The 25,549-nt window shown below is 42.5% G+C and overlaps 1 protein-coding gene across 1 annotated transcript in view; it reads left to right on the top strand.

Moving 5' to 3' along the window:
• The window catches only part of HEATR3 (HEAT repeat containing 3), a 39,577-nt gene that overhangs the window by 8,196 nt on the left and 5,832 nt on the right, over positions 1–25,549 (top strand). Inside the window, exons 5-13 of the mRNA XM_061387122.1 lie at positions 767–876; positions 3,046–3,186; positions 4,632–4,909; positions 9,335–9,425; positions 9,524–9,681; positions 9,949–10,031; positions 11,554–11,690; positions 17,214–17,302; positions 22,221–22,364. Of these exons, the coding sequence (XP_061243106.1) occupies positions 767–876; positions 3,046–3,186; positions 4,632–4,909; positions 9,335–9,425; positions 9,524–9,681; positions 9,949–10,031; positions 11,554–11,690; positions 17,214–17,302; positions 22,221–22,364 (1,231 nt within the window). The remainder of the gene's footprint in view (positions 1–766; positions 877–3,045; positions 3,187–4,631; positions 4,910–9,334; positions 9,426–9,523; positions 9,682–9,948; positions 10,032–11,553; positions 11,691–17,213; positions 17,303–22,220; positions 22,365–25,549) is intronic.

Here is a 25,549-nt window from a genome sequence, read left to right on the forward strand (position 1 = left end):
TTTAGTCAGCTGTGTCAGTGGTTAATCTGTCATGTGTGTATGTGGTATGTCTAGAGGAATATGCTTCTCTGGAACCATGAATAAAATTGTTATCAGTAACTGTTTACCCTATATTTAGCATATATGTCAATTAATAACATTGATTACATTCATTCTGATTCTTGTATTAGAAGATACTATAATTTCAAAAATATTTTTTCTAACAGTTTCTCTGTCGAAGATTGTAGAATGTTATTATTATAACAGTCTAGATGGAATAATTAAAACTTAGTTTTACTTTCTTTAAATGTGTGCTTTTTATATGATAAAAATAGAGGCCTTTAATCCTTACTTTAATTTATTATTACTGTGATATAGTGGAAAGACAGGTAGACTGGATCCAGGGACTCACCACTAACAAAATGTTTGATTATTAGATCACTTTACCTTTGGGGGTCTGGGTTTCCTTGTTCACAAAAAGAGGAATTGAAGCAAATGATTTCTAAGATCTTTTCCATCTTTAACCTCCTGTAAGGAAGCTGGCATGTAGATAAAGAGATTGGCTAATATATTGTACTGTAATGGGAATAAAAATTCATATAGCCAGCTGTATTCATGCACAGTGACTATGAATGGGCATTAATTTCTTCATCTGTAAAAATGGTGGGGGGTTGACTACAATTCTGGTTCTTTTATAAAGCCTAATTATTTTTTCATGAATTTCTGTGGTTGATTTCTTAATGTTAAAATGTGAATAGTAAAACTTTTTTTTCCCCCTTCAATTTAGTGAATGCAGTAGTAGAGCAGTATCTATATTCAACAAAGAAGGGTGTTTGGAGATTGTATTAAAGTATTTAAGTAGGTTTTCCACCAATGTTGACCTGGCTATTTCAGTAGGTAAGTGAAGAAAAGTTTGTGTGCCCTTATTCAAGGTTTTTTATTCAGACATAACTTATTTATTCTATGGGAGTGATTTTTTTTTCTCATTGTATGTAAATACATCGCTGAGTTCTATTCTGAATCTTTTAAAATGTGTGATTAATGCTTTAATTATTCATGCAGTTTTCCTGCTTTTGTCTCTAAGAGGGAGGAAAGGGATTATGTGAGCATATGTGGTTTCTAATGTCTGAGCATTCTTAGAAGTTTTTATTAACTCTTGAAAGTTTTCATCTCCCATTTACGGAGAAGCAGTAACCCACAACTGCCAGGCCTTTGAGCCAAAGTTAATTGGAATGTAGACGATAACCTCTGCTTTTTTTGAGAGAGGAAGATAGTGATTGGAATTTCACGTAGGCCTGCTTCCCTTCCAGACAGGGAAAACAGAGTCTGGCAGCGTTAGCAGCCTTGGCTCCCTCGCTTTCTGCCCGTGGGGTTACAAGCCACTGGGGGCCCTCACTCAGCAGGGGGAGGAGGCAGAAACCAGGGGGTGGGTTCTATCTCAATAGAACGCGGGGCGGGGAAGGGCGAGTGGAGAAATAATGGATAAGAAGCATTTTTTATTCAACCCTTCATAACTATAGGCATCTGTCCTTTTATTTAACTACACTTTTCTCCTGGCAAGGACAAGTTTATTCCCCTTTCTGAAGTGTGTTCCCCTTACCGATGTTTCTCTTGGCTCTAGTGGAAATAGAACAGAGAAGGAAAAAATAATAGTGGAATAAATACTATTGGGAAATATTTTTAAATCAGTTTCTCAAAATGGAATCTTTGGCAGAGGGGAGACTTGTGAATAAATGTGGATTTTAAAAACACTTGAACTAGAAAATTGGCAGATGACTTTTAGTCTCAGAGGACAGTCTTTATGACAATAAGAGAATTTCAGGAAAGTTCATAGCTTTGAAAAGAAAAACTTCGCTTCTGTTTTTTGGGCCTTAAGTTTTGTAGATTTGGTTATTTCGTTTTTTTCCTAAAGAACTTTTAAAAAGAACTTTTAAAAGGGATCAGAATAAAGTAACTTTACAGTGTATAGCAGTATTTTCTTCGGCACTTAGCTAGGTTCATAACTTTTTTAAGGCAAATGTCAGATTGCTTCTGTTTTGAAAATCAAGCAAAGTTTATATATAGTAAAGTGAAATTCTGAAATTCCATACTATGTATTAATACAGCTTTCTTTGAGCTCATGCTGTCTTAGCAATCACAACTTACCTTGGCTTTTTGTTAAAGTGAATTTAAGTAGTCTTAATGAAAAAAAAATTACACTTGGATATATGTATATGTTCATATATGCATACATACGGATTTGTATATAAATGTATTTTGGAATGCAGACTAGAGCACAATAATAACATGTATTTTGACTACTAATTTGGATGGAAATGATCTGCTTTGGAATTTTTAGACCTGGAAAGAAATGCATTTTATGGAATGCAGTATCTCAAAGAAAATAAATTTGGGCTTCCTCATTTGTGTGTCAGAGGTCTCTTCTGTCAAGCTTTTCGTGCAGTCCCAGTTGTTTTCTACTTTCAGTTAATTATTTCTAATTTACAAGTTATAATCCATGATCTTGTTTTAATTTCGAGAGAAGAGTTAAGTGCTGAATGAATCATACGTCTATTAACACTTTACCCATCTCTTAATTTACTCATATTTTTACATAAAATACCTTTTTTCTTAAATGTGCTGTATCATAAATTAACTTTTAAGATCATGCTGAATTTTTTAAATGTCCCCAAACCTAGGGCTTGTCATAGACAACACTTGTCCATGCACTGGTGTTCAGCCTACAGGCTGTTTGCTACAGGTCTGCGATGAGTACAGAAATTGAAGCCAAATCTTTATAAGTGTTTATAGTAATTCCACATTGTCACGGCAATTGAGAGCCTTTTAATTTATAAAAGTATAGTTCTGTAAAGGATTATAAGTTAAGAAAAAAGAAAAGTCTTTCATAGCTCTGATAATTTGGGAAGCCTCATTTGCACGAACTATGTTTGAGGAAAAGGGTGAATCTCCTACAAAATGTGTTCAGAGACGTTCTAAGGATGCAAACTTTTTTTGCTGAGTCATTTTGGTTTAAATTATCCTAGCGGAATTCACTTGTTTCTGAATATTTGATTTTTGTCTCTCTAGCATATTGTTTGCAGACGGTGACCGAAGATAACCCAGAGCTACTGAAATCTTTCAGTACCCCAGCCTTGCACGTGCTGGAATCAGCAATGCTTTCTCCTGTCAGTTCCATGGAGTATCTTCTATTGAAGACGTTGGTGGCAGGTAAAAGTTAACCACTTGCGATAGTGTGCATTTTAGTGACTTGTAGCAGGCAGAAATGAAGAGGCCAAAATTCAATCAGTTCCCCATTTCACCACATCAGGAATTTCTGTGCTTATGTCTGTTCTGAAATTTTTAGTATTTAAATGGAAACCTTTAATTCAAGCGATTCTACATAGTTTCAAAGCCTTATAAGATTAGATGTGTTTTCAATTTAACAAACTCCTGTTGTCTGATAAAGAAATAGTGCTCTCAGGACCCCCTCTTATTTATGAAGCAGTGAGTTCAGAAGTTGACAGCAGGCATCTCAGACGTGACCACTCACTTTCCTATAAGATCTTTACCCCCAGTGCTTCTCCCCAGAATTTCTAAATACAGAAGTAATCTGATGGCATGTGAGTAGTAGGTAACTTACTGTGTATTTTCCTCCTGCCCTTTGTTTGGTCTTCAAAGGTAATTTATCTTGAGAGATGTTTTGTTTTTTCCCTAAACTGATAAAATACACACAAAATAAAATTTACCATCTTTACCATTTTTAAAGCTTTTCTTTTTTTGGCTACACTGCTCTGCTTGCAGGGTCTTTAGTTTCCCAGCCAGGGATTGAACCTGGCCTCCATAGTGAAAGCGCCGAACCCTGGCCGCTAGACCAGCAGAGAGCTCCGCCCGCTTCTTAACCGTTTTTTTTTTAATTGGAGGATAATCGCTTTATGATATTTCTTAAGCATCTTTAAGTGTACAGTTGTGTTAAGTATATCCACACTGTTGTGTAACCATCCTGCAAAACTGAGACACTGTGCACATTAAACAGCTCCCCGTGTATGTTCGTCCGTCCTTGGGTAGACACTTGGGTTGCTTCACTCTTTGGTTATTGAATGATGCTGCTAATATGGATCTGCAAATGATCTGTCTGACTCCTTTCAGTTCTTTTTTAACATAGCAGAATATACCGCAGAACTATTTTTATTTTGTCACATTTTAAAAAATTAGTGTACTTCGCAGTAGCTGTTGTTCTGGTTTCACAAGTGCAACACCAAGAACCTGCTCCCTGGTTTGTCCGTGAGATCTTGGAATTTTAATGCATTCGTTTCCCCTCTTGGACTGTAAGAAACTGCTCAGGAGGGCATCTCAGGTTAAGATGAAAGAAAGCCGAGGCAACTTAATTTGTCATTGTAAAAGAAACTCGATCGGTGTTTTCTCAGTCTGTTGGCTCTCTATCAGGGCAAGGCATTGTATGCCAGGAACGGGAGACGATTATGAAGGACCGCTGCAGTAAAGGGAGCTGCCTCTGGGCAGAGCTTTTTGACATTTAATAAGAACTCAACAAAGGCAGTAGGACTGAGATTTCTTGAAATTATGCCTGAGCTTTTAGAACCAATATGGTAGACACTGTATTTAATAAAAGATTTCACAGCCGATTTCTTTGTCCTCATGCTCATTTTTTTCCACAGGCACAGTTTGGAATCTAAAGGACATTATTCCATCCAAGAGTCAGGCAGAAATCATAAATGCCATACTAAAGATCTTATCTGAAGTTCTGGAAATGGATGCTGGCGAAACGGTTATTCAAATGAAGGAGGCTGAAACTCAAAGGATAAAAACCGCTGCAGAGACTGAGGACACACTACAGAGTGCTAATGGTGATGACCTGATGGAAGATGAGGAAATGGAAGAAATTCCGCACAGAAGGAAAGTCAGAAGGAAAACGTTCATTTCAGATTTACTTCCAGTAAGTCAGATTGGTGCTTTCAAGCATAGATCAATACAGCTATTTTCTTTCAATAGATATCCTAAGCTTCGTAGGAAAATGTTGTAGCAATTAATTATGAAGTGAATTTCCGTAAAAACAGCCATGTTTTCCCATTAATTCTCATTAAAACATCAGAAATCTCCCAAAGGAGAAAAAAAAATCTGAGATGAAACATTTATATAGTAGAGAAGTTGAAAGATGGGTAGACCAGTACTTTTGCAGTATTTGAGAAACATGCAGTCATGTGATGAAGAGTCTGAGCTCCACCCCCTGGGTTCGATTCCTGATCAGTGGGACATGGGTTCGGTTCCTGGTCAGTGAACGAGGATACCTAATGTGGCATGGTGTGGTCAAGAAGAAAAATATGTGGTCCTCTTCCTAACATTTGTAGCTCACTTAAGTTTCCTACTCTCTCCCAGACTGTCTTCAAACTAAAGGATTTTTACTTTGCTCAGATAGTCCCTTGTATCCTTGTCTCTTCTACTTTAGAGTTTAGCCTTACTAAGCCAAAGTAGCAAGCCAAAGTTATATTTAGTCACTACTGTTGAGCAGAGGAGGTAGGGTGACCCTGAGAATTAATGATGGTTTGTAGGTTTGCAGCCTGGATAATCGTGGCTTACTTGTGCTGGGTGTGATGTTGGGGTGTGGGCGACCAGTCTCCAGTGCAGGCAACTTTTCAGCTGAGCCCATCGGTAGAGATGGAGCTGTTCTTTGGGAAAACATTTTTCCCAAGGAGGAGAGCAAGTCCTCAGAAAGCCAGGGAGGACGTCGAGCTGGGCTTTATTCATCGAGGTGCGCGTTTTCTATGCTTACGCTGAGTCCCAGGCACTGTGCCAGAGGCTACTGGTAGAAAGATGATAAGACGTATTTCCTGTCTTCAGGGACCTTTTCCATCTTGTAAGGATGGACACGTAATTTTAACTTATTATAGTACCTGTGCTAAGAGCAGTGATAGGTCTGTGCCCAGACTTCTGAGTGAGTAGGCACAGCTGACTCAGCCCTAATGGGAGCAGAAAGGAAGAGACTCTCAGAAGAGGCTTGGCAGACCTGAGCCGTCTGAAAGGATGGGGCAGACAGCATGGTGAAAGCAGGTTAGTGTTGTTCGAGGGGCCTGGAGGCAGGAGAACCAGTCAGGGGCTGCCGAAGTCATTCTAGGGAAGGATGGTGATGCTTGAACTGGAAGGACTCTAGGGATGTCCTCTCACCCTCTCTACCGTCGCACGTGTGGCCTGTCCTAATTCGTGTATGAGAAACTGAACCTGAGAAGTGTCTTAAGTCAGTGTCTTCGAGTTTGGATAGATTTATTTTTAAGGAATTCTTTTTAAACATTTTAAAATTTATTTTCTGTCCACACCACATGGCATGTGGGATTCCCTCATAGCTCAGTTGGTAAAGAGTCTGCCTGCAATGCAGGAGACCTGGGTTTGATTCCTAGGTGAGAAAGATCCCCTGGATAAGGAAATGGCAACCACTCTGGTACTCTTGCCTGGAGAATCCGATGGACAGAGTAGCCTGGTGGGCTACAAGTCCGTGGGGTCACAAGAGTCAGACATGACTTAGTGACTGAACAACAACAGCAACGTGGCCTGTGGGATCTTAATTCCCCAACCACACATTGAACCCATTAGAAGCACAGAGTCCTATTAGAAGCATTAATTAGAAGCATTAGAAGCACAGAGTCCTAACCACTGGAACGCCAAGGAAGTCCCTAAAGAATTCTTAATGGGCATAAACTTATCAGCGTACCACCTTCTTACATACACGAAGTCTTGTAAAGCTGAATTGGTGGTGTTCTAAAGCACTCAAATGTAGTTAAGAGCTGTTTTCTCAGTCCCCGTGAATGGCTGTTAGGTGCAAAGCTTTGTGTTAAGTGCTGGGTTGAACACAAAAATGAAAAGTCCCTCCTGCCCTTGAGTTGCTTGGCAACTCCGTATCATATCTCTCTTGTGCATCTGAGTCAGAGTGGGTAGAGTTTAAAGTCGGTAAACAAGATAGACAAAGGCATAGCTGTGAGCCTTTTCATCCCAAAGGGTGTTGATAGAACCCCAGCAACACCTTCTCAGGTGCCACGTGGAGGTAAGTTACTGATCTGGGGTTCTCGTGTGGAGCGTCAGGTGTAAAAGATTGGCGCTCGGAGGCTCTTCCGCAGGGGCTGGCATCGCGCTGACCAGGTCACTTTATCCTGATGGACACATCTGTACTGCGTTTCCCCACCCCAAAATCCCATCAGGGGAGCAGTGGGAATTCCACTTGGGCTGCCTGGGGACTCTGAGAGATCGGATGTCCCTGGCTGGGGGTGGGAGAAGAACCACCCCTGCGGGTTTGCCCCATCTCCAGCTTTGCTTCTGGGGGACCCTCCAGGGAATGGGTGAGTGGGGATTGGGATCCCAGTCCACCAAGATGAAGTGCCACTATTTGAAAGTATCAGTGTTTAACTGTTATTTAGAGATACACATTCTCAAGTATTACTTACAGATAGAATTTTGGTGCTTAGAAAATGCAGTGGTTTCTCCTAACAAAAGCTCACTTTTCAAAGTCTGTCACCGTGGCTGAGCAGACTGGGTGATTAACATGCTGGTCAGAGAGCCAGTGTTTTGGTGCCAGTAGGGTGCTAAGCATCCTGCTGCCACGTGCCAGGAATACAGATTCACAGGCAGGCAGCTCAGGTCTTTGCACGCTGCCCAGTGGCTTGTGCAAGTGTAATCACAAACCGGGAAGGAGAGAACCAACCCAAGTTGTTGCCATAACACGCAGAAGTAGAACACTCCTTCCCTGGCTTCCACAGTTAGCAATCATCAAATCATGGTCTATTTTCTTTCATCTGCTTCCCTACCTACTCTCCCCTCTCACTACTGAATACTTTGAAGCAAATCTCAGCTGTCATAACATTTCCTCTAGCTTGGTTCTTTATGTCAGTTTGGTAACAGTAAGAAGCAGGGGATTGTTCTGAGCAGGAAAGTCAGGTAAAGAAATGGAACTTCTTTCAGAGTTGTTTCATGCCGGATCTTCATACATGTTAAGTGGATGAGAGGCCAGCAAGGGTGTGTCTTATTTAGAGTCTCAGCATACACGTATGAAGTGAATAGGAATAAATTTTCTGGGTTCGATCCGTGGGTTGGGAAGATCCCCTGGAGGAGGGTATGGCAACCCACTCCAGAATTCTAGCCTGGAGAATCCCCATGGACAGAGGAAGGAGTCTGGTGGGCTATCGTCCATGGGGTCTCAAAGAGTCGGACAGGACTGAGCCACTCAGCACAGCACAGCAGAAGAATAAATTTTGGATACATTCTTGCCCGTAATAAAAGGAACATAAATGTAGGGATTCCTAAAGTCTGTCTACTAAATTAGCAGTCTGCTTTTTTATTTTTTAAGAGTATGTTTCAAAATTACAGTTAATTCATTGCACAGGGAGTTGCTGGAGGATTATAAATGAGTATGAACATTCTGGAAAAGGAGAACAGAAATATGTCATAGGATCTGTAGACGTGTTTTTAACCTTTGATCCAGTAAATCTGAGGAAATAATATAACCAAGTAATGTGAATTTTTCCACACTAGAGGAATGCTTATAAATTATAAAACATTCATTTAAGGGAATATTGCACAACCATTGAAAAGACAATTTTTAATAGAAACTTTTGAGGTTGGGAATCATCCAGACAACAAAATATACATCATTTTTTAGCTTGTGCACTACTTTGGAATAGCAGTATAGCTATTTCACTTTTCATAGGTGACTTGAGAATTAAGGTCATACAAATTTATGCAACCCATTTTGAGACTGTTAATTGATGTTAGGTTCACATTATTTATTTCCTCAAGAAAAAGTCTCCCTTTTTCTTCAGTCTTAAAGGAATGCTTTATTGCAGTCTTCAGAGAAAGCCAGAATGCGGCAAACCCATCTGCTCCTTAGCCAAACTCTGTTGGTCACATAAGGGCCTGTTAGTAATTCTGGTTAGCACAGACTTTTCTGGGAAGACATCTAAGCATCTAAAGGCAGGTTTGTTGTGTATAAGTGCCTGGCGTCTATAACGAACCCTTGTTTTAATCTTTGTATGCTGAGCCACTTCTTAACACAGTACATCAAGTTTCAGGGTGAATTCAGTTCAGAATTCCTGAATATTTATCTGTTCTCCCCAGCTAACTAAGCAGCACTTAGAGAAGCCGTGCAGAGAGATGGGAACCCAGTGAACAGTGGTGTGGCGCACAGTGCCGCGCGGAATCGTAATGCCTGCGTGTCCTTCAGCCCGTTAGGACTCTTCTTCTGCTCACCCACCCCTGCCGCCAGGTCTCCTGTTCCAAGTGCAAATACCATTTAGTGGGCTTTAACTAAAGAAAGCCACCTGAAAATAGTTTTCTAAACCTTGGGGTGAGCGTTGGTCGTTTGCCTTTTTTTTTTTTTTAGCCCACCGACAAGGAGCTGAGAGAGACCATAGCATTGCTGACAGCTCAGCAGACAGCTCTGGAAATCATTGTGAACATGTGCTGCAGTGAAGGTGTGTTCCCATTTAGATATCCTCCCCGGCACTGGGCGGGCACTTCCATGCAGATTATCTTAAACAGTCCAGTTCTCTGTGATCTGCACTCTTCCCAGATCCCACAGACGACGAATGGGAAGAGCTTTCTAGCAGTGATGAAAGCGATGCGTTTATGGAGAATGCCCTCAGTGAATGCGGTGGGCAGCTGCTCTCTCCCCTCTGCCTCTCCCATGAGGTTCACACGGCTCTCACCCACCACCTCCTCCCAAAGAAGGTAATCGGTTTTCAGTCTGGGCTCACTCTAGAGCATCGAGGTTTCAGAAAGCCATTCTTTCTGTGCACAGAGGAAGTGTGTCAATCCACTCCAGGTGTGGGCGATGGGTGAGATACGGAAAGTGAGACAGTGAACAGCACTGGAGGTGGGCTGAAGCTTATCAAGCCTAACCATCTCACTTAGAAGTTGGGATTTTATAAAGGAATCATGTGTTCAGAAAAAAACCTTTCCTTGTAACGTTTGCCTTACTGTCTTTCTTAAATTTAGATTTTTGACAAAACTGCCTTTCCAAACAGCGTTGCAGTTGACGTGTGCTCTAGGAGCCCCACTTGGAAACCTTTGATTAGAAAGTAAGAACATTTCTCCTTTCAAAACCATTTGTCATTATGTTATTATCGGAAATGATGGACCATTAAACAGAAGATGCCGACTCCCCCTGCATTCGAGAGTTCTAGTCCTGTATCTTGTGAGTGTTCCCTAGAGAAGTGAGCGCATATGTGCCCTAAGGGAGGAGAATGCTCATAGCAGTGTGGCTCACAGTTGCCCCAACTTGGAAGCAACCTCAGTGTCCATCGGAGGCAGAATGGATAAGTCAGTGCCGACATGCTCATACAATAGAATACATACAGCAGTAAAAAGCATCCGAACTGGAACCACTCACAAAATAGTGAGTAGTTCATTGAGAGGTGCATACATAGATGGTTCCTGGGCTTCCCTTGTGGCTCAGCTGGTAAGGAATCCGCCTGCAATGTGGGAGACCTGGGTTCGATCCCTGGGTTGGGAAGGTCCCCTGGAGAAGTGAAAGGCTACCCACTGCAGTATTCTGGCCTGGAGAATTCCATGGACTGTGTAGTTCATGGGGTCACAAAGGGTCAGACCCCCTCGCTTTGGGGGTCAGGGAGGTGGGTGTGACAGGGAGGGGATGGGTGGCTGTGAGCGTGCGAGAAGCATTTCTTTTTTTCCTCCTCCTAGTGAAGTAGGGTTGGTTTCCAGTGTTGTGTTAGCTTCAGGTATAAGCAGAGCGATTCAGTTATATATATGTATTCTTTTTCAGATTTCCTCCTTCTAGGTTATTACAAAATATTGAGTAGAGATCCCTGGGCTATACAGTATGTCCTTATTGGATATCTGTTTTATATAGAGTAGTGTGTATATGTTAATCCCAAACTTCTAATTTACCCTTCCTCGCCTTTCCCTGTTGGTTACCATAAGTTTGTTTTCTATGTCTGTGAGTCTATTTCCGTTTTGTAAATAAGTTCATTTGTATCTTTTTTTTTTAAGATTTCACCTATAAGCAATATAATACATTTGTCTTTTTCTGGCTTACTTCACTTAGTATGATAATCTCCTGGCCCACCCATGTTGCTGCAAATGGCATTATTTCATTCTTTTTTGTGGCTGAGTAAGATTCCATTGGATAAATACGCCACATCTTCTTTATCCATTCATCTGCTGATGGACATTGAGGTTGCTTCCGTGTCTTGAGTATTGTGAATAGCGCTAACATTCTTATCCAGGTGCACCAGTGTTTGCTTTGTAAACTATCAAACTCTATATATTCCTGAGCGCTTTATGTGGGTCATGTTTCACATTTAAAAATAGGCTTTAAAGATGCTGGCACACACAGAAATTTTTCTCAAGCAGATTCCATACGACTCATCAGTTTACTGTGCCTCCGAGGCCTTGAGTGCTCAAGCAGTTTGATCTGGTCAGATTCACAGTTCACCTTAAGCGTTCTTGCCAGCTGCCCGAGACCTCCTTCTGCTTACAGATGGTCCCCATCAGAACCGGATGCCTGGGTTCAACGTCAGTGCTGAGCTCTGTCAGGTCACCGTGAGAGGCCCAGACAGCATTCTCTTTCTTCCTTTCCAGAATGAACACTATACAGTGCAGAGCCCTCGTGTGTCTCCAGAGCCTCGTCTCCCTTCTGGATGTGGACCATCTGGGAGGACCTGCTGCCCTTCAGACGCTTGCACAGCACCTGTCACAACTGCTTTTTTCTCAGCCAGGTAAATATGCTATATATTTTTTTTTTATTTTACTGGAGTAGTGTGTTTGTCTCTGCCATACAGCAAAGTGAATCAGCTGTGCGTATATATATATATATATCCACTCTTTTTTAGATTGTTTTCTCATATAGGCCATTATAGAGTATTGAGTAGAATTCCCTGTGCTATACAGTAAGTCCTTAGTTATCTGTTTTATAAATAGTAGTGTATATATGTCAGTCCCAATTTCCCAATTTATCCCTCTCCTCTCATCCCCCTGGTAACATAAGTTTGTTTTCTACACCTGTGACTCTTTGTACATCTGAGGAAATAGAGTATTTTACATAGTAAAGGAAAATTCTCCACGTTACTTTACCCTGCATGTATGTCTGGAGTGAGGGTTAATATGGGAGATACGAATCTGCTCTAATTCTTTGCAAAACTGTTTTAACATTTCCCCTTCTTAGAACACTGAATCCAAGAGCTGAAATTCTTAGAAGATCAAAATAAGGTCACTTTTGACTAAATACAAGTTTCTGTATAAACAGTCCTTCAAAAGTTGTTCCCAGATTCTTTCCTTTTTTTTTGGCTTTGCTGGGTCTTCGCTGCCATGCAGGCTTTTCTCTAGTTGCGGTGCACAGGCCTCTCACTGCCGTGGCTTCTCTTGTTTCAGAGCAGCATGGTCTTCATGGGGCTTCAGTAGCTGTGGCTCCCAGGGTTTAGAGCACAGACTCAGTAGCGTGGTGCATGAGTTTAGTTGCTCTGAGGCATGTGGGATCTTCCCGGATCAGGGATCGAACCCGTGTCTCCTGCATTGGCAGGCAGATTCTTACCACTGAGCCACTAGGGAAGCCGGATCCCTGATACTTTAAAACATCTATTTTGCTCTCTATGAAGAGGTTCTGTGTATTTAATGGTACCTGTTTTAGAAGTTCTAGATTAATTTTTAAAGATTAAGTAAATAAATGTTCAGAAACTCATTATATAGTTGTCAGCATTTGTCAGTTTATAGATAGAGTTTTCAAGTGATCTCAGGCTATGTATTCTTTAGCTGGTGCCATCATGTGAAAACCAGGCCCATCCATATGTAAGACAGGACATAGACAGGATATGAGCAGTGCCATTCCCATTCCGAGCCTGGACTGAGCCAGCTCTGGAGTGCAGAGGTGACTGTCCATGGAAGCTGGCCAGGTGATGACTAAAGCTTTGTATTTCTTTCCCAGTCTTATAAACCTAAGAGATCTGGGGACTTCTTTGGTGATCTGTGACTAAGACTTCACCTCCCAATGTAGGGGGTATGGGTTCAGTCCCTGGTCGGAGAACTAAGATTCCACACGATGTGAAGAACGCCACAATTTTTTTTAGGAAGTAAACCTAAAGAGACCTGGATGGCATGAGAAGTACAGGGGATGGCTCCTGTCAGCCCAGCAGAGTGTCCTATGGAGGGTGCCTGGCAGAGCGCTGCTACCGCTCATGCCCACTCCCGTCCACCCATTCCCGTGGGCTCCCTGCAGGGAGCAGGGACACACAGGAGGGTCCACAGCCAAGCCCCCGGTGAGCAGGACTTACCCACGTCTCTTAGTGCTCCCAAGACCTGCTTAACTTGAGTGACCCCTTGTATTGCCATCTCTTCCCTCTGGGCCATTTCTCAAGGAGAGTCCAGTCAAGGTCCCGCTGGCTCCGTCTCCTGCCAGCCTGAAGAGTTTATTTCACAGGAAATAAGTGGATGTGTTCTGCCCCTCGGCTGTAGAGAAAACACTGAGGCGTGTTTCTCCTGGTTCAGCCAGCTGCTTGTGGTCACTGGTACATCCCCATTTATTGCCGGGAAAGGTCACAGCAAAACCATAACAAGTCGAGTCTTAGAGAAATAATGAAAAGTTTCTGAATTGTGGGAAAGTATAATTAAACACTTTGATCTTTTAATAAATTTCACTTTCATAGCTTTGTTGATATAACCGTTTTATCAGAGTGAAATTTTATATTTAGAGACAGTATTCTTATATAGTCCTCCCAGACATTTGGGATTTTTAAGTCATGTAACCCTGTGAGTTCTGGGTGGATAATGTGAACTGTTACTGAGGAATTTGGTGGGGAGAATGGAGCTAAAGTTCTCTACATTTTTGTGTTACCATGTTTGAAAGTAATGTATGAGGATGGTACAGCTGTATTGTATTTAACTTACTTTCATCTTAATGCTTAAATGCAGTCTGAATAGTTATAAAATTTGTGATACGTACCTGTATAGGCTTTTTGTGGCTGACATCAGAGATAAAAGGAAAAAGTTTTTAGTAGAATCTGGCCCTTGCATTCAAAACACCTGTATCTTTGTCTCCTTCATTTAAAATATTGATCTTCAGAACATCAAGAGATTCTTAGCAATGTTTTATTTTCAGATTGGGTCAGTTTGTCATTTGTTCCATTACATGGGTTCTAAAATCATTTAGGATTCCCTGTTTCCCTAGGTTTTGGGAAGCAGAAAGCTTCTTCTCATTACAATTAAAATAGTCGTAGCTCCCGTCCTGGGATATGCTTTTTATTCCATGTCAACGTTGAAAATAGGTCTGTAAAATTAAAAATAATTTGCGATTTGATTACTTGTGGGTTGACTATTTACCTGCATTTAGGTGTGCTGCAAATTCTCAGCTCCTATACAAAGTTGTTGAGAGGTGAAAAACATTTCGAATCGCTTAGCTTCTTTTGCCAACATCGTGTGTTGCTGACCTTTCACTGAGAATTTGTCAGAAAGGCAGAGTCATTTGAACTTCCTCCCCTAATTTGGGGTAGATGACCAGAAATATGAATTAAGTAAAAATCTTCCAAATAGAGGGAACATGTGAATTTCATGTAATATAAAATAGTAGTGTGGTTTAGATTAGGGTTTTGAATCTCAATTGTGTTCTGTGCAGCTCACAAACATCCAGGGTTACACTTACAGCTTTAATCAAACATAAGTTACTTTTCAGAGCCAGTGTGGTGACTTTTGGAACTTTAATAGTAACAATTTTATGCCAGCTTTTGAGGACCTACCTGTTAAGTACTAGGTTTGATGAGCTAGGCATTATCATCCCACTTTCCTGATAAGGACACTGAGATTTAGAGGTTTAGAAAGTTTTTCAGGAGCATTCCTTTTTTGTTTTTCCTAAATTAAAAAAAATTATTTTTGTTTATTTATTTGGCTGGACCAGGTATTCGTTGTAGCACTCGGGATCTTCAAAGTTGGTAGTGGCATGCAGGAGTTTTAGTTGCAGCGTGTGAACTCAGTTGCAGCATGTGGGATCTAGTTCCCTCACCAGGGGTCAAACCCAGGCTCCCTGCATTGGGAGCTTGGAGTCTTAGTCCCTGGACCACGAGGGAAGCCCTTGGGGCCTTCCTTCTTTTAACAACTATTTATTGACTGACTTAATGCCATGCACTGTGCTAGGTCCAAGGGATCCAGGCGTGAACAAGATAGGCAAGGTTGCTATGCTCATGGAGTTTGCATTCTCACATAAATAAAGGTTTGATGTCATTCTGGCCAGACAGGAAAAACTCAGAGCAGAGTGGTATGAGGTGTCACGTTAGTTAGTATGGAAGGACCCTTCTGAGGAGCTACCACTTCTCTGGCTTCTAATATTCTCTGGCTAAGACCAGGATGAGAGGTCACATCGTGTCAAAGGCTGCATTCTTTCCCTGTTCTGTCTGACCCTAAAGAATCCTGGTACCTGTTCTGTGATACTTATAGGAATTCCCTGCCTCTGTGCATGGCATAGATCTGAAAATGAGAGAGCCCAAAGAGATAGCAGTCCTTGATTCCAGTCTGTGCAGAAGCTGCCTCGCTCTCGTGCAGCCGAAGAGGGGGCATCAGTATCTTTATACGGCCACACGCCCCACAGGGGAGAAAGCCACGGTGTCTCCTGCCACATAACAGATCACCCCAAAACCTTGTGGCTTGAAACTGCAGTAATCACATATAATGTTTTTCTCATGGTTTCTATGGGGGAGGGATTTAGAAAGGGTCCAGTGGAGGTGGTTTTCTCTACTCCACGATGTCTAGGACAGAGGTTCTCAACTAGTAGCAGTTTTTGCCTCCTAGGACTTCTGTCGATGTCTGTTGGCAGTTTTTGCTGTTATAATTTGGGAGGTGCTACTGGTATCTAAGGAGAAGGCAATGGCACCCCACTCCAGTACTCTTTGTCTGGAAAATCCCATGGACGGAGGAGCCTGGTGGGCTGCAGTCTGTGGGGTCGCTGAGAGTCCGACACAACTGAGTGACTTTACTTTCACTTTTCACTTTCATGCATTGGAGAAGGAAATGGTAACCCACTCCAGTGTTCTTGCCTGGAGAATCCCAGGGACGGCAGGGCCTGGTGGGCTGCCATCTATGGGGTTGCGCAGAGTCGGACACGGCTGAAGCGACTTAGCAGCAGCAACTGGTATCTAAAGGGTAGAGGCCAGAGATGCTGTTAAATATCCTGGTGCACAGGGCACCTCACACACACCACAAAGAGTCACCTGGTCCAAAGTGTCCACAGTGCTGAGGTTAAGAAACCCTAGCCGGGGCCTCTGTCAAAAGACTGAGAGGCAGACTCGTCTGAGGTCTGTCTGCTCACATGTCTGGTAGCATGGAGCTGTCAGCCACAACACCCACAGGTGACCTCTTCATGTGACCTTAACATGATGGCGTTTCCAAAAGCAAGAACTGAGAGAGAGGAGAGAGCAAACACATGTGAATCGGGTGGAAGTCATGCCTTCTACCACCCAGCCTGCCACTTTTCATATTCTCTTGGTTGAAGAAGCCACAAAGTCCCACCCAGGTTCAAGGGGAGGGGAAATAGACTCCACGTCTTTGTGGGAAGTGGCAGGGTTCTGCAGAATCATGCAGAACTGGAAGCACTGTGGTGGCTGTTTTTGGAAAACATAACATATCACGTGCATCAGTCACTTTCCCTTCCCACTGAAGCAGGGAGGGAGCCAGCTTACGTAGTGGCCCTCACCCTGCTGCATGGCTTTGTTCGCATAATTGTTGATTGCTGTTGTGTTCTGTCCTGTATGAGAAGAAGGGACAATAAAAAAGGAGTAAAAATGAACCAAAGTGGGAAGGGGAAGGTGGGTCAGTAAAAACCACGAAAGCCACTGAAAAGCAGAGAAGCATGGTGGCCTGGCCCTGCACTTGCGATACTTCGCAGGCTGGGCAGTTGCCAGGCGGCACTCTGATTTGGGTGACGACTCCACCCTCCGTCTGCCCAGCACAGTGATAGCGATCAGTGAAAAGCTGACTTCCATCTACAGTGGCCCACTCAGGTTTATTGTGTGCTAAAGTGTGAGTTAAGTGGAAATTCAGTATCTACAAGTTGAAGACTGTCAGGATTCTTTCAATTGTGGTCATCTTTCAGACTCAAATATTCAGTTCGCAGGGGGCTGTTCACTGGAAGTTTGGGCTTAAATATCAAAGTGTTTTTATTATAGTAGCATATATTAACATTTAACAATGCTTTGTTTTGACTTTTTCTAAAAACTCAGTCTTCTTAGGAAGAGACAAATTTATGTTTCACTTTTGTGTTTTAGATTTTGCTAAGCACGTTGACTTTTTAGAAGCCATAAGTAGTGCCTTGAGAGCCCTTTTGCAAACAATGGCCTCCAAGAACATTCCTCAGGTAAGATTTTAAAGTTTTTTACATGAAACTAGCAAAGCTTCTGTATAATGGAGGCAAAGTTTAATAATTTTTTGAAGCATTTCTATTAGAAGAGTAATGCTTGTTCCTTGTAAAGTGAAAACAAAAGTACTTGAAGCATAAAAATGAAATCTTCTCCTTGTCGCCACTCTGCCACCAGAGCATAGTTTTACCCATTTGTTTTGCTTGTGGCTGCCTCAGGCCTCAGTTGCGGGTGTGGAATCATTTTCCTTGCGGCACAGGGGCTTCTCTCTAGCTGTGGTGCTCGGGCTCAGTAGTTGCCCCTTGGCACGAGGGAGCTTAGTTCCCTGACCAACCTCATCCCCTGCCTCATTATAAGGTAGATTCTTAACCCTGGACCACCGGGGGAGTCCCCTATACAATTTTCTTTTTATTGATATAATGTATTTGACATATGTATGTTGTATTTTCTCTGAAAGCCATTTGTCTGTTTTTGAAATACTGCAGTACAGAAATTTTCAAGCATGTCCTCCAGGTACTCCACAGTGACTTGTCTGCGCCTCTCTGATAGGTGCCTTTTTGCTTTTATTTTTTTACTTTCCGTGAAGGAAATTTTCAAACATCACGAAAAGCAGAGATGATAGTAGTTACCTGCAAGCATTCCACGTAGTGTCAGCAAGTCAGTCTTTGTTTGTTTTCTTTCTTTTTGGCCGCGCTGGGCTTCACGGCTGTGCACGGGCTTTCTCGACTTGCAGCAGGTGAGGGCCGTTCTGTAGTTGGGGTTCACGGGCCTCTTCGCATTGCGTTGGCACTTCTTGTTGCGGAGCCCGAGTTCTAGGGCGCGTGGGCTTCACTGGTTGCAGCGCGTGAGCTCTGTAGTTGTGGCGCACGGGCTTGGTTGCCCGTGACACATAAAGCTTCCCAGACTAGTGATCGAAGCCCCGTCCCCTGCCTTGGCAGGCAGATTCCTAGCCATTGGACCACCAGGGAAGGCCCGTCTTGACTTTCTTGTTTCTTTCACTTTCCCTACATTTTCGTTTTTGCTTCTTGGAGTAGTTAAGGCAAATCATGTTATTTCACCCATGAATGTTCTATTGTGTGCTTCATTATGTTGTCTGTGACAGAAAATGAACTTTTAAAAAACTTAACCACATTACCATTATCTCAAACCTCCAAATTAACAGATGTTTTAAAATTCTCATTTAATAGGCAGTCTGAGTTCAGTTTTCCCTAATTGCTTTAAAAATGTCTCTCTTTTTTAATGGTTTGTTCAAATCAGCATCTAAGCAGTATCCACATATTGTTCTTAGTTGATATTTTGGTCTCTTAAATACATATTTTTTTATAATTCACATACCATACAGTTCTCACATTTAAAGTATGTAATTCAGTAATTTTTAGTTCTGGACAAGGAAATGTCAACCCACTCCAGTATTCTTGCCTGGGAAAGCCCATGGACAGAAGAGCCTGGTGGGCTACAGTCCATGGGGCTACAAAGAGTCAGACACGACTGAGCAACTAGACAACAATTTTTCGCATGTTGACAAATTCTTAAATCTCTGAATCTAAAACATCTCCCCTACCTGCCCGCCTTTCCTCATACTATATTTCCATTGAGTAAGTTACCATTGGTCCTAAAGAATTTCCCCCATTCTCACATGTGGCTGGCTAAACAATGCTGTTTATTTAACGGGTCTGTCTGTCTTCCATATCTCCTACAAATTGAGGGGTACGTCTAGAGCCTTAATTAGATTCAGGATCTGAGTTTTTAGACAAAATTCATTGTGGTGTATGTATATTTTATATCACAAGTGATACATCACTGTTGTAAAATAATGATATTAAAATCTTAATATCTATAGATTCACTTGTAGCAACCAGTGATTATTATATAGATCCATTATTTCATCAGGGTTTGCAAGATAAAGATACCCTAATTTTGTCGTTCCTTTTACATTGATTAGCTGTGATTCTTCCATAAGTAAGAACTTGTTATTTCATCAATTTTTGGTAACTTTGGAATACACTTCATACCAAAAAAGGTAGGATATGGGTCTCTCTCCCCACCCAACCCTTTTTCCCAGAAAAGGAGTTGGTTTCCTAGCAGTCTCTAAAAAGCATCAGTGAATTTTTTTAAGTATCATTATGAACTCATTATTATTTACTTCATCGTATGGCATATCGTTACTAGTTTCAAAGTAATGCTGTTATTACTAACATTAACACTGCTGGATGCAGTTTAAGATTTCTTTGTGGTTTTTTTTGTCCTTAGGAAGAAAAATCCCTCTAGGACTGTACAAATTACTATGCTTTAAAGTTGCTTTGAACAAATTCTCTTGTGTGGTTTGTTATAAAGTTAGTTTCAGTTTCAGCTTTTTTTTAAAGCATTTTTTGATTGCTCTAATTTTTCTTTTTTAATTATATAAAATATTTACCCAATTTCAGAGTTAAAACTAAAGCAGGATATATTCAGGGGAAAACATGGTGTATACATACTTTGAAGTATTATTCAGCTCTAAAGAGGACTGAAGTTCTGGTACATACTACTGCATGGACGAACCATGAAGACATTATGCTAAGTGAAATAACCAGACACAAAAGGATGAGTATCATATGAATCCTCTATAAGGGACCTAGAATAATTAAATTTGTAAGGACGGAAAGTAGAAGAGTAGTTACCAGGGGCTCAGAGAGATATCGTTTAATAGGTTGAGGGTTGCAGTATGGGATGATGACAAAGTCCTGGGGATGGATGGTGGTGATAGTCGCTTACACAGCAGTGTGAATGTACTTCCTGCCACGGAACTATACATTTTAAAATGGTTGAAATGGTAAGTTTTATGTATATTTTATATGCACACACACACAAGTATATGTAGAGGGATGCCTAGTTTCTGTCCATTTGCCCCTGTTCCTTCCTTTGTGCCATTGGTAATCATCCTTATTGATGTTTTTATTTATCATTCTGTTGTTCTTTTTTCAGAAAACTTAGCAAAAGAACAACATAAGCAAAATATGTGTGTATTTGTATTTCACCCTTTTTCTTAAAAGGATGCTTCTGCACTTTGCTTTTCTCTCTTATTAGTCATCATAGTATGTCGACCTGTTTCTCAGTTCTTTTTACAGCTTGATAGCCCTCCATTGTGGACATATTCCATATTTATTCACCATGTTGGCATTGATGGATTTTTTAGTTCTCTCCAGTCTTTTGCTATTACACATAGAACCACAACGAGTAGCACTTCTACCGAAGTTCCCTTGTGTTTTTGCCATTATGTCTTTGGGCCGATTTCTAGAGATGGGCTGCGGCTCAGAGAACAGACACATCAGTAGCTCTGCTCCAGGCATTGCTCTCGTCCCCCTTAGAAGTCTGAGCCGCTTCGAATCTCCACCAGCACTGTTGGAGAGTGCCTGTATTGTCACACCCTCACCAGAAGAATATGTTGTCAAAATGTTGAATTTTTACTGGTTTGTTGGGCGAGAAATTGTGTCTCAATTTTAATCTGCATTTCTTTTATTATGAGGAGGTTGGAGATCGTTTCATGTCTTTTGAGGGCTTTTGCATTCTTTTTCTGTGACTTTCCCTGTCTTTTGCCAGCTTTGCTATTGAGTTGGTGGTCTTTTTCCTTTTTGTATTAAAGGGTAGATCCCAGGATCTACTGAAGCAGAAGCTCTGGGGAGGCACCCAACAGTGTCTGTGTTTTAACCAGTTCTCCAGGCGACGGTCGTACACACTGATGTTTGAGAATCACAGATCTAAAGCATGCTCACTTCTTCCTTTCTAAAATCCTCCAGTTTTGAGTAACATGTCATTAGACCACGCCACCTACCTCTCAGTTACAGTCACCCACCATCCCCAGGGGCCACTCGTTGCTTGAAGATTCCTGCTGTTGGACCCTGTTGTTTGTTACTGGTCCCATATGATTCTGGGTGATTTCAGAATCCACGTGGAGACTCTTCCCAGGAACCTGGCTTTGCAGTTCTTGGGCCTCCTTTCCTCCTATGGGCTGTCTTCCATCCTTCCTTCCTTAGTCATTGCATGGCCACGCCTCTAGAGCAGTGCTCTCCAGACTTGGCCTTCCTTCAGAGTCTAACAGAAAGTCGCTCATGTTTTACTATTAAATATAGTATATGATGTTGGCCTCTAATGTATATCTTTAAATTTTATTCTTTTAATTTTTTTCCAGGAACAAAACTTTTGACCTTCAGTTTCTGTGAAATGGAAGGTGACGTTTGCACTCTTATGATACCTGCATCCATGAGTGTGTGCAAATCAGCTTAAGGCACTTCCCTGGCAGTCCAGTGGTTAAAACTCCATGCTTCCAATGCAGGGATGCGGGGGGCACGGGTTCGATTCCTGGTCGAGGAATGAAGATCCCACATGCCACATGCTGCATGGTGCGGCCAAAAATGAAGTCAAATCAGCTTAAAGTACAAGTTATCCTATGTGATGGAAACTCTACGTAACTGAAAGCATTTTACAATCTTTAATAATCTACCATAGCACAGAAATCTCAAGAGTTAGCTCTTGCCTTGTGTAGGTTCAGCCCATTTTTAGTAAAGCTGCATGATCCTATTTCCATTTTCAAAACGTTTTCTTTTTTTTGGTGACCAATGTTGAACAGAAGTTAGAATCTCTTTGGTCTGTCTACATTTGAACGAAAATCTTCACACGAGACAAACAGGAACTGAAGGCTCTTTTACAGGCTCCCAGCCATGATAGAGTAAGTGGTGACAGTGACGTGAGCAGGCCTCATCCTGGTGCAGAATTAGTTGTTTTTCGGAGTGTTTAGAATATTTAATAACTTGCCCACCCAGTGTTCCTGTCACTTGCAGAGTCGTGCCGCCGGTACAAGAGATTCTCGCCGATCCCAAGGCATGTGCTGTTGGAATTGGCCGAGTTTCACACGCTAAACACTCTCTCCTTCTCTTTCAACAGTGCATGACTCCCGACCAGCTGATGACGCTGTGCACAGCAGGCGTCCGCAGTAGTAATGTGGGGGTGAGAGTGAATGTGGTCAGTATTTTAGGAATCACAGGCAGCGTCCTAGCCAAAGAAGACGGCACACTCGACACTCTCAAGGTAAAACACTGTGCTTCCAACCTGAACCATTAAATCACTGAAAATGGGAGGAGAGTGACTTTAAAATCATTCCTGTGGATTTTAAAATCTCCTGTGGATTTCATGAGATGAAATCATATCAAGAAGTTGTTTATTAAGATATATTATAAAGTATACCCTTTGGCCTGATCTTACTCCGTGAGTCACACTGAAGAGTCGAGTCGCATTTTGCCATTTAACTTTATTCTGGAGATGTTTCTCAAAAGTAAATTTGTCTTCAGTGGAAGGCCAAGGTTCAAAGTTGTTCAAGTTGACCCTGCTTTGACTGTTGCGTAAACTGTGTGCACGTTGTATTCTCCTGCGGATATAGAGCAATCCAAACAGTTTTCCCAGCACACCAGGCTGAAGTGCAGTCTGCACCTTGCCACCCAGTTCGTCCCAAGACCACTCCATAAATTTTAAGCGGCGACTCTGGTAGTGCCCGCACACAAGGGACTCACGCAGCATGTTTGCTTCCAGCACTTGATCTAAGCAAGTTGCTCAGCAACTGCACTGCCAGAGGTACAGCCTAGTAACTAAAGGGACAGTAATAGTGAAGTCACCCTTCTTTGTGCTAAAAGTAATTGGCGAAGCGTGGGTTACTGGTAGTGGATAATAAACTGGTTATTATAAGTTATTTCTTTTTTACATATAATTTAATTTAATTAATTTATTTATTTTTGGCTGTAGTGGGTCTTCTTTGCTGTGCAGGCTTTTCTCTAGTTGCAGCGCACAGGCTTTCATTGTGGTGGCTTCTCTTTTGTGGAGCGCAGGCTTCAGGGCTCGTGGGCTTCGCTAGTTGCAGTGCATGGGCTCAATAGTTGTGGTGCACGGGCTTAGTTGCCCACGGCATGTGGGATCTTCCCAGACTGGGGATCGAACCCATGTCTCCTGCACTGGCAGGCAGATTCTTTACTGCTGAGCCACCAGGGAAGCCCCTAAAGTACTTCTTAACTTGCTAAGAGCTTACCAGTGTGACTGGTATTTTTTAGACGCCTGTTTCAAAAAGATGATATATGCACATCCAGACCATTTGAAAGTGAAAGTTGCTCTGCTGCTGCTGCTGCTGCTGCTAAGTCGATTCAGTTGTGTCCGACTCTGTGTGACCCCATAGACGGCAGCCCACCAGGCTCCCCCATCCCTGGACTCTCCAGGCAAGAACACTGGAGAGGGTTGCCATTTCCTTCTCCAATGCATGAAAGTGAAAAGTGAAAGTGAAGTCGCTGAGTCGTGGCCGACTCTTTGTGACCTCATGGACTATATTTTTCAGGCCAGGATACTAGAGTGGGTAGCCTTTTCCTTCTCCGGGGAATCTCCCAACCCAGGGTTCGAACCCAGGTCTCCCGCATTGCAGGCGGATTCTGTACCAGTTGAGCCACCAGGGAAGCTAAGGCACATCACTCCTAAAGTTCCAGTCCCCTAGTTCCACTCCAGAGAGGCCGCCACTGTTACCCATTCCGTGTGTGTCACTCCAGAGATTCTAACATATAGACCTAAGTGAGAGAGCACGGCTGTATCAGTCTGTACATGTACACACATACCAGTGAGCGCGTGTAGGTGTAGTCACTTCCCAATCCTTAAGACTCTCAAGTCCAAGGCCCACTTTAGAGGAACAGCACATTTTTCTCAGGCATAACGTAAGATTTCCAAAATGTTTTTATTTAGTCACATTTTCAAGCATGAATGAAAGTAGAAAGCGCAGTGAATTTTGTACAGCCACCAAGCGTATTTAACAGTCATGAGTTTTCTATCATATGTACTTAAAGTAGTTCCTCTGCTGAATGTGTTAAATTAATGACATCCTGGTATTGTGTCCCTGTTATTCCGTATGCACGACTTAAAAACACAGTTGTTTTGTATCAGATCAGATCGGTCGCTCAGTTGTGTCCGACTGTTTGCGACCCCATGAATCGCAGCACGCCAGGCCTCCCTGTCCATCACCAACTCCCGGAGTTCACTGAGACTCACATCCATCAAGTCAGTGATGCCATCCAGCCATCTCATCCTCTGTCGTCCCCTTCTCCTCCTGCCCCCCACCCCTCCCAGCATCAGAGTCTTTTCCAATAAGTCAACTCTTCGCATGAGGTGGCCAAAGTACTGGAGTTTCAGCTTTAGCATCATTCCTTCCAAAGAAATCCCAGGGCTCATCTCTTTTTGTATAGCCACCATTACTATGCCATACACAATTATTTCTTAATATGTTTAATACGTGGTCCATATTCAAATTCTTCCAGTTGTTCCCAAGATAACTGTTTATAGACTGTCTGTTTAAAGCAGGATCTAAGTCGGGTCTCCATGTTGTGCTTGGTTTGGGGTCTTCGAAAAGACCCTGATGCTGGGAGGGATTGGGGGCAGGAGGAGAAGGGGATGACAGAGGATGAGATGGTTAGCTGGCATCACCAACTCGATGGACATGGGTTTGGGTGAACTCTGGGAATTGGTGATGGACAGGGAGGCCTGGCGTGCTGCGATTCATGGGGTCGCAGAGTCAGGCACGACTGAGCAACTGAACTGACTGCAGTCTCTCTTCATTGAGGGCTTTGCCCCGTCTAGTACCTCCCACACGCCGCCTCTTTCTCCCGCAGCTTCGGGGTCAGTTGGCTCCTAGTGTTCAGCCTTGCTGATTTGTCCTATTGCCTCCCTGTGGCGTTAAGTTTGTTCCTTTATCTTCTGAATTTCCTGCAGAGTGGAGTTTAGATCTAAAGGCTAGGTTAGATTCAGGTTCAACTTTTTCAGTAAGACTACTTCATAGGTGATGCTGTACATTCCATGTTTATATAGGATATTAAATGTGTTTATTATTTATATTTTTGGCAGTGCTTGGTCTTCGTTGGTGCGTGTGGGCTTTCTCTAGTTGGAGTGAGCAGGAGCGACTCTTCGTTTCAGTGCAGACTTCTCATTGCAGGGCCTTCCCTTGTTGCCCAGCGTGGGCTCTTGGGCACTCGGGCTTCAGTAGCTGTGGCTCCTGGGCTCCGGAGCGCAGACTCAGTGGTTGTGGCACACGGCCTAACTGCTCCCCAGCATGTTGGATCTTCCCGAACCAGGAACTGAATCTGTGTCCTCTGCTTTGGCAGGCGGATTCTCAACCACTGTACCACCAGAGAAGTCCCAATGGGATATTAAATTTAAATACTCTCCTAGAGGTTTTCTTGCCCACTTAAATTTAG

The sequence above is a fragment of the Bos javanicus genome, chromosome 18, assembly GCF_032452875.1.
Source record: "Bos javanicus breed banteng chromosome 18, ARS-OSU_banteng_1.0, whole genome shotgun sequence".
Classification (NCBI taxonomy): Eukaryota; Metazoa; Chordata; class Mammalia; order Artiodactyla; family Bovidae; genus Bos; species Bos javanicus.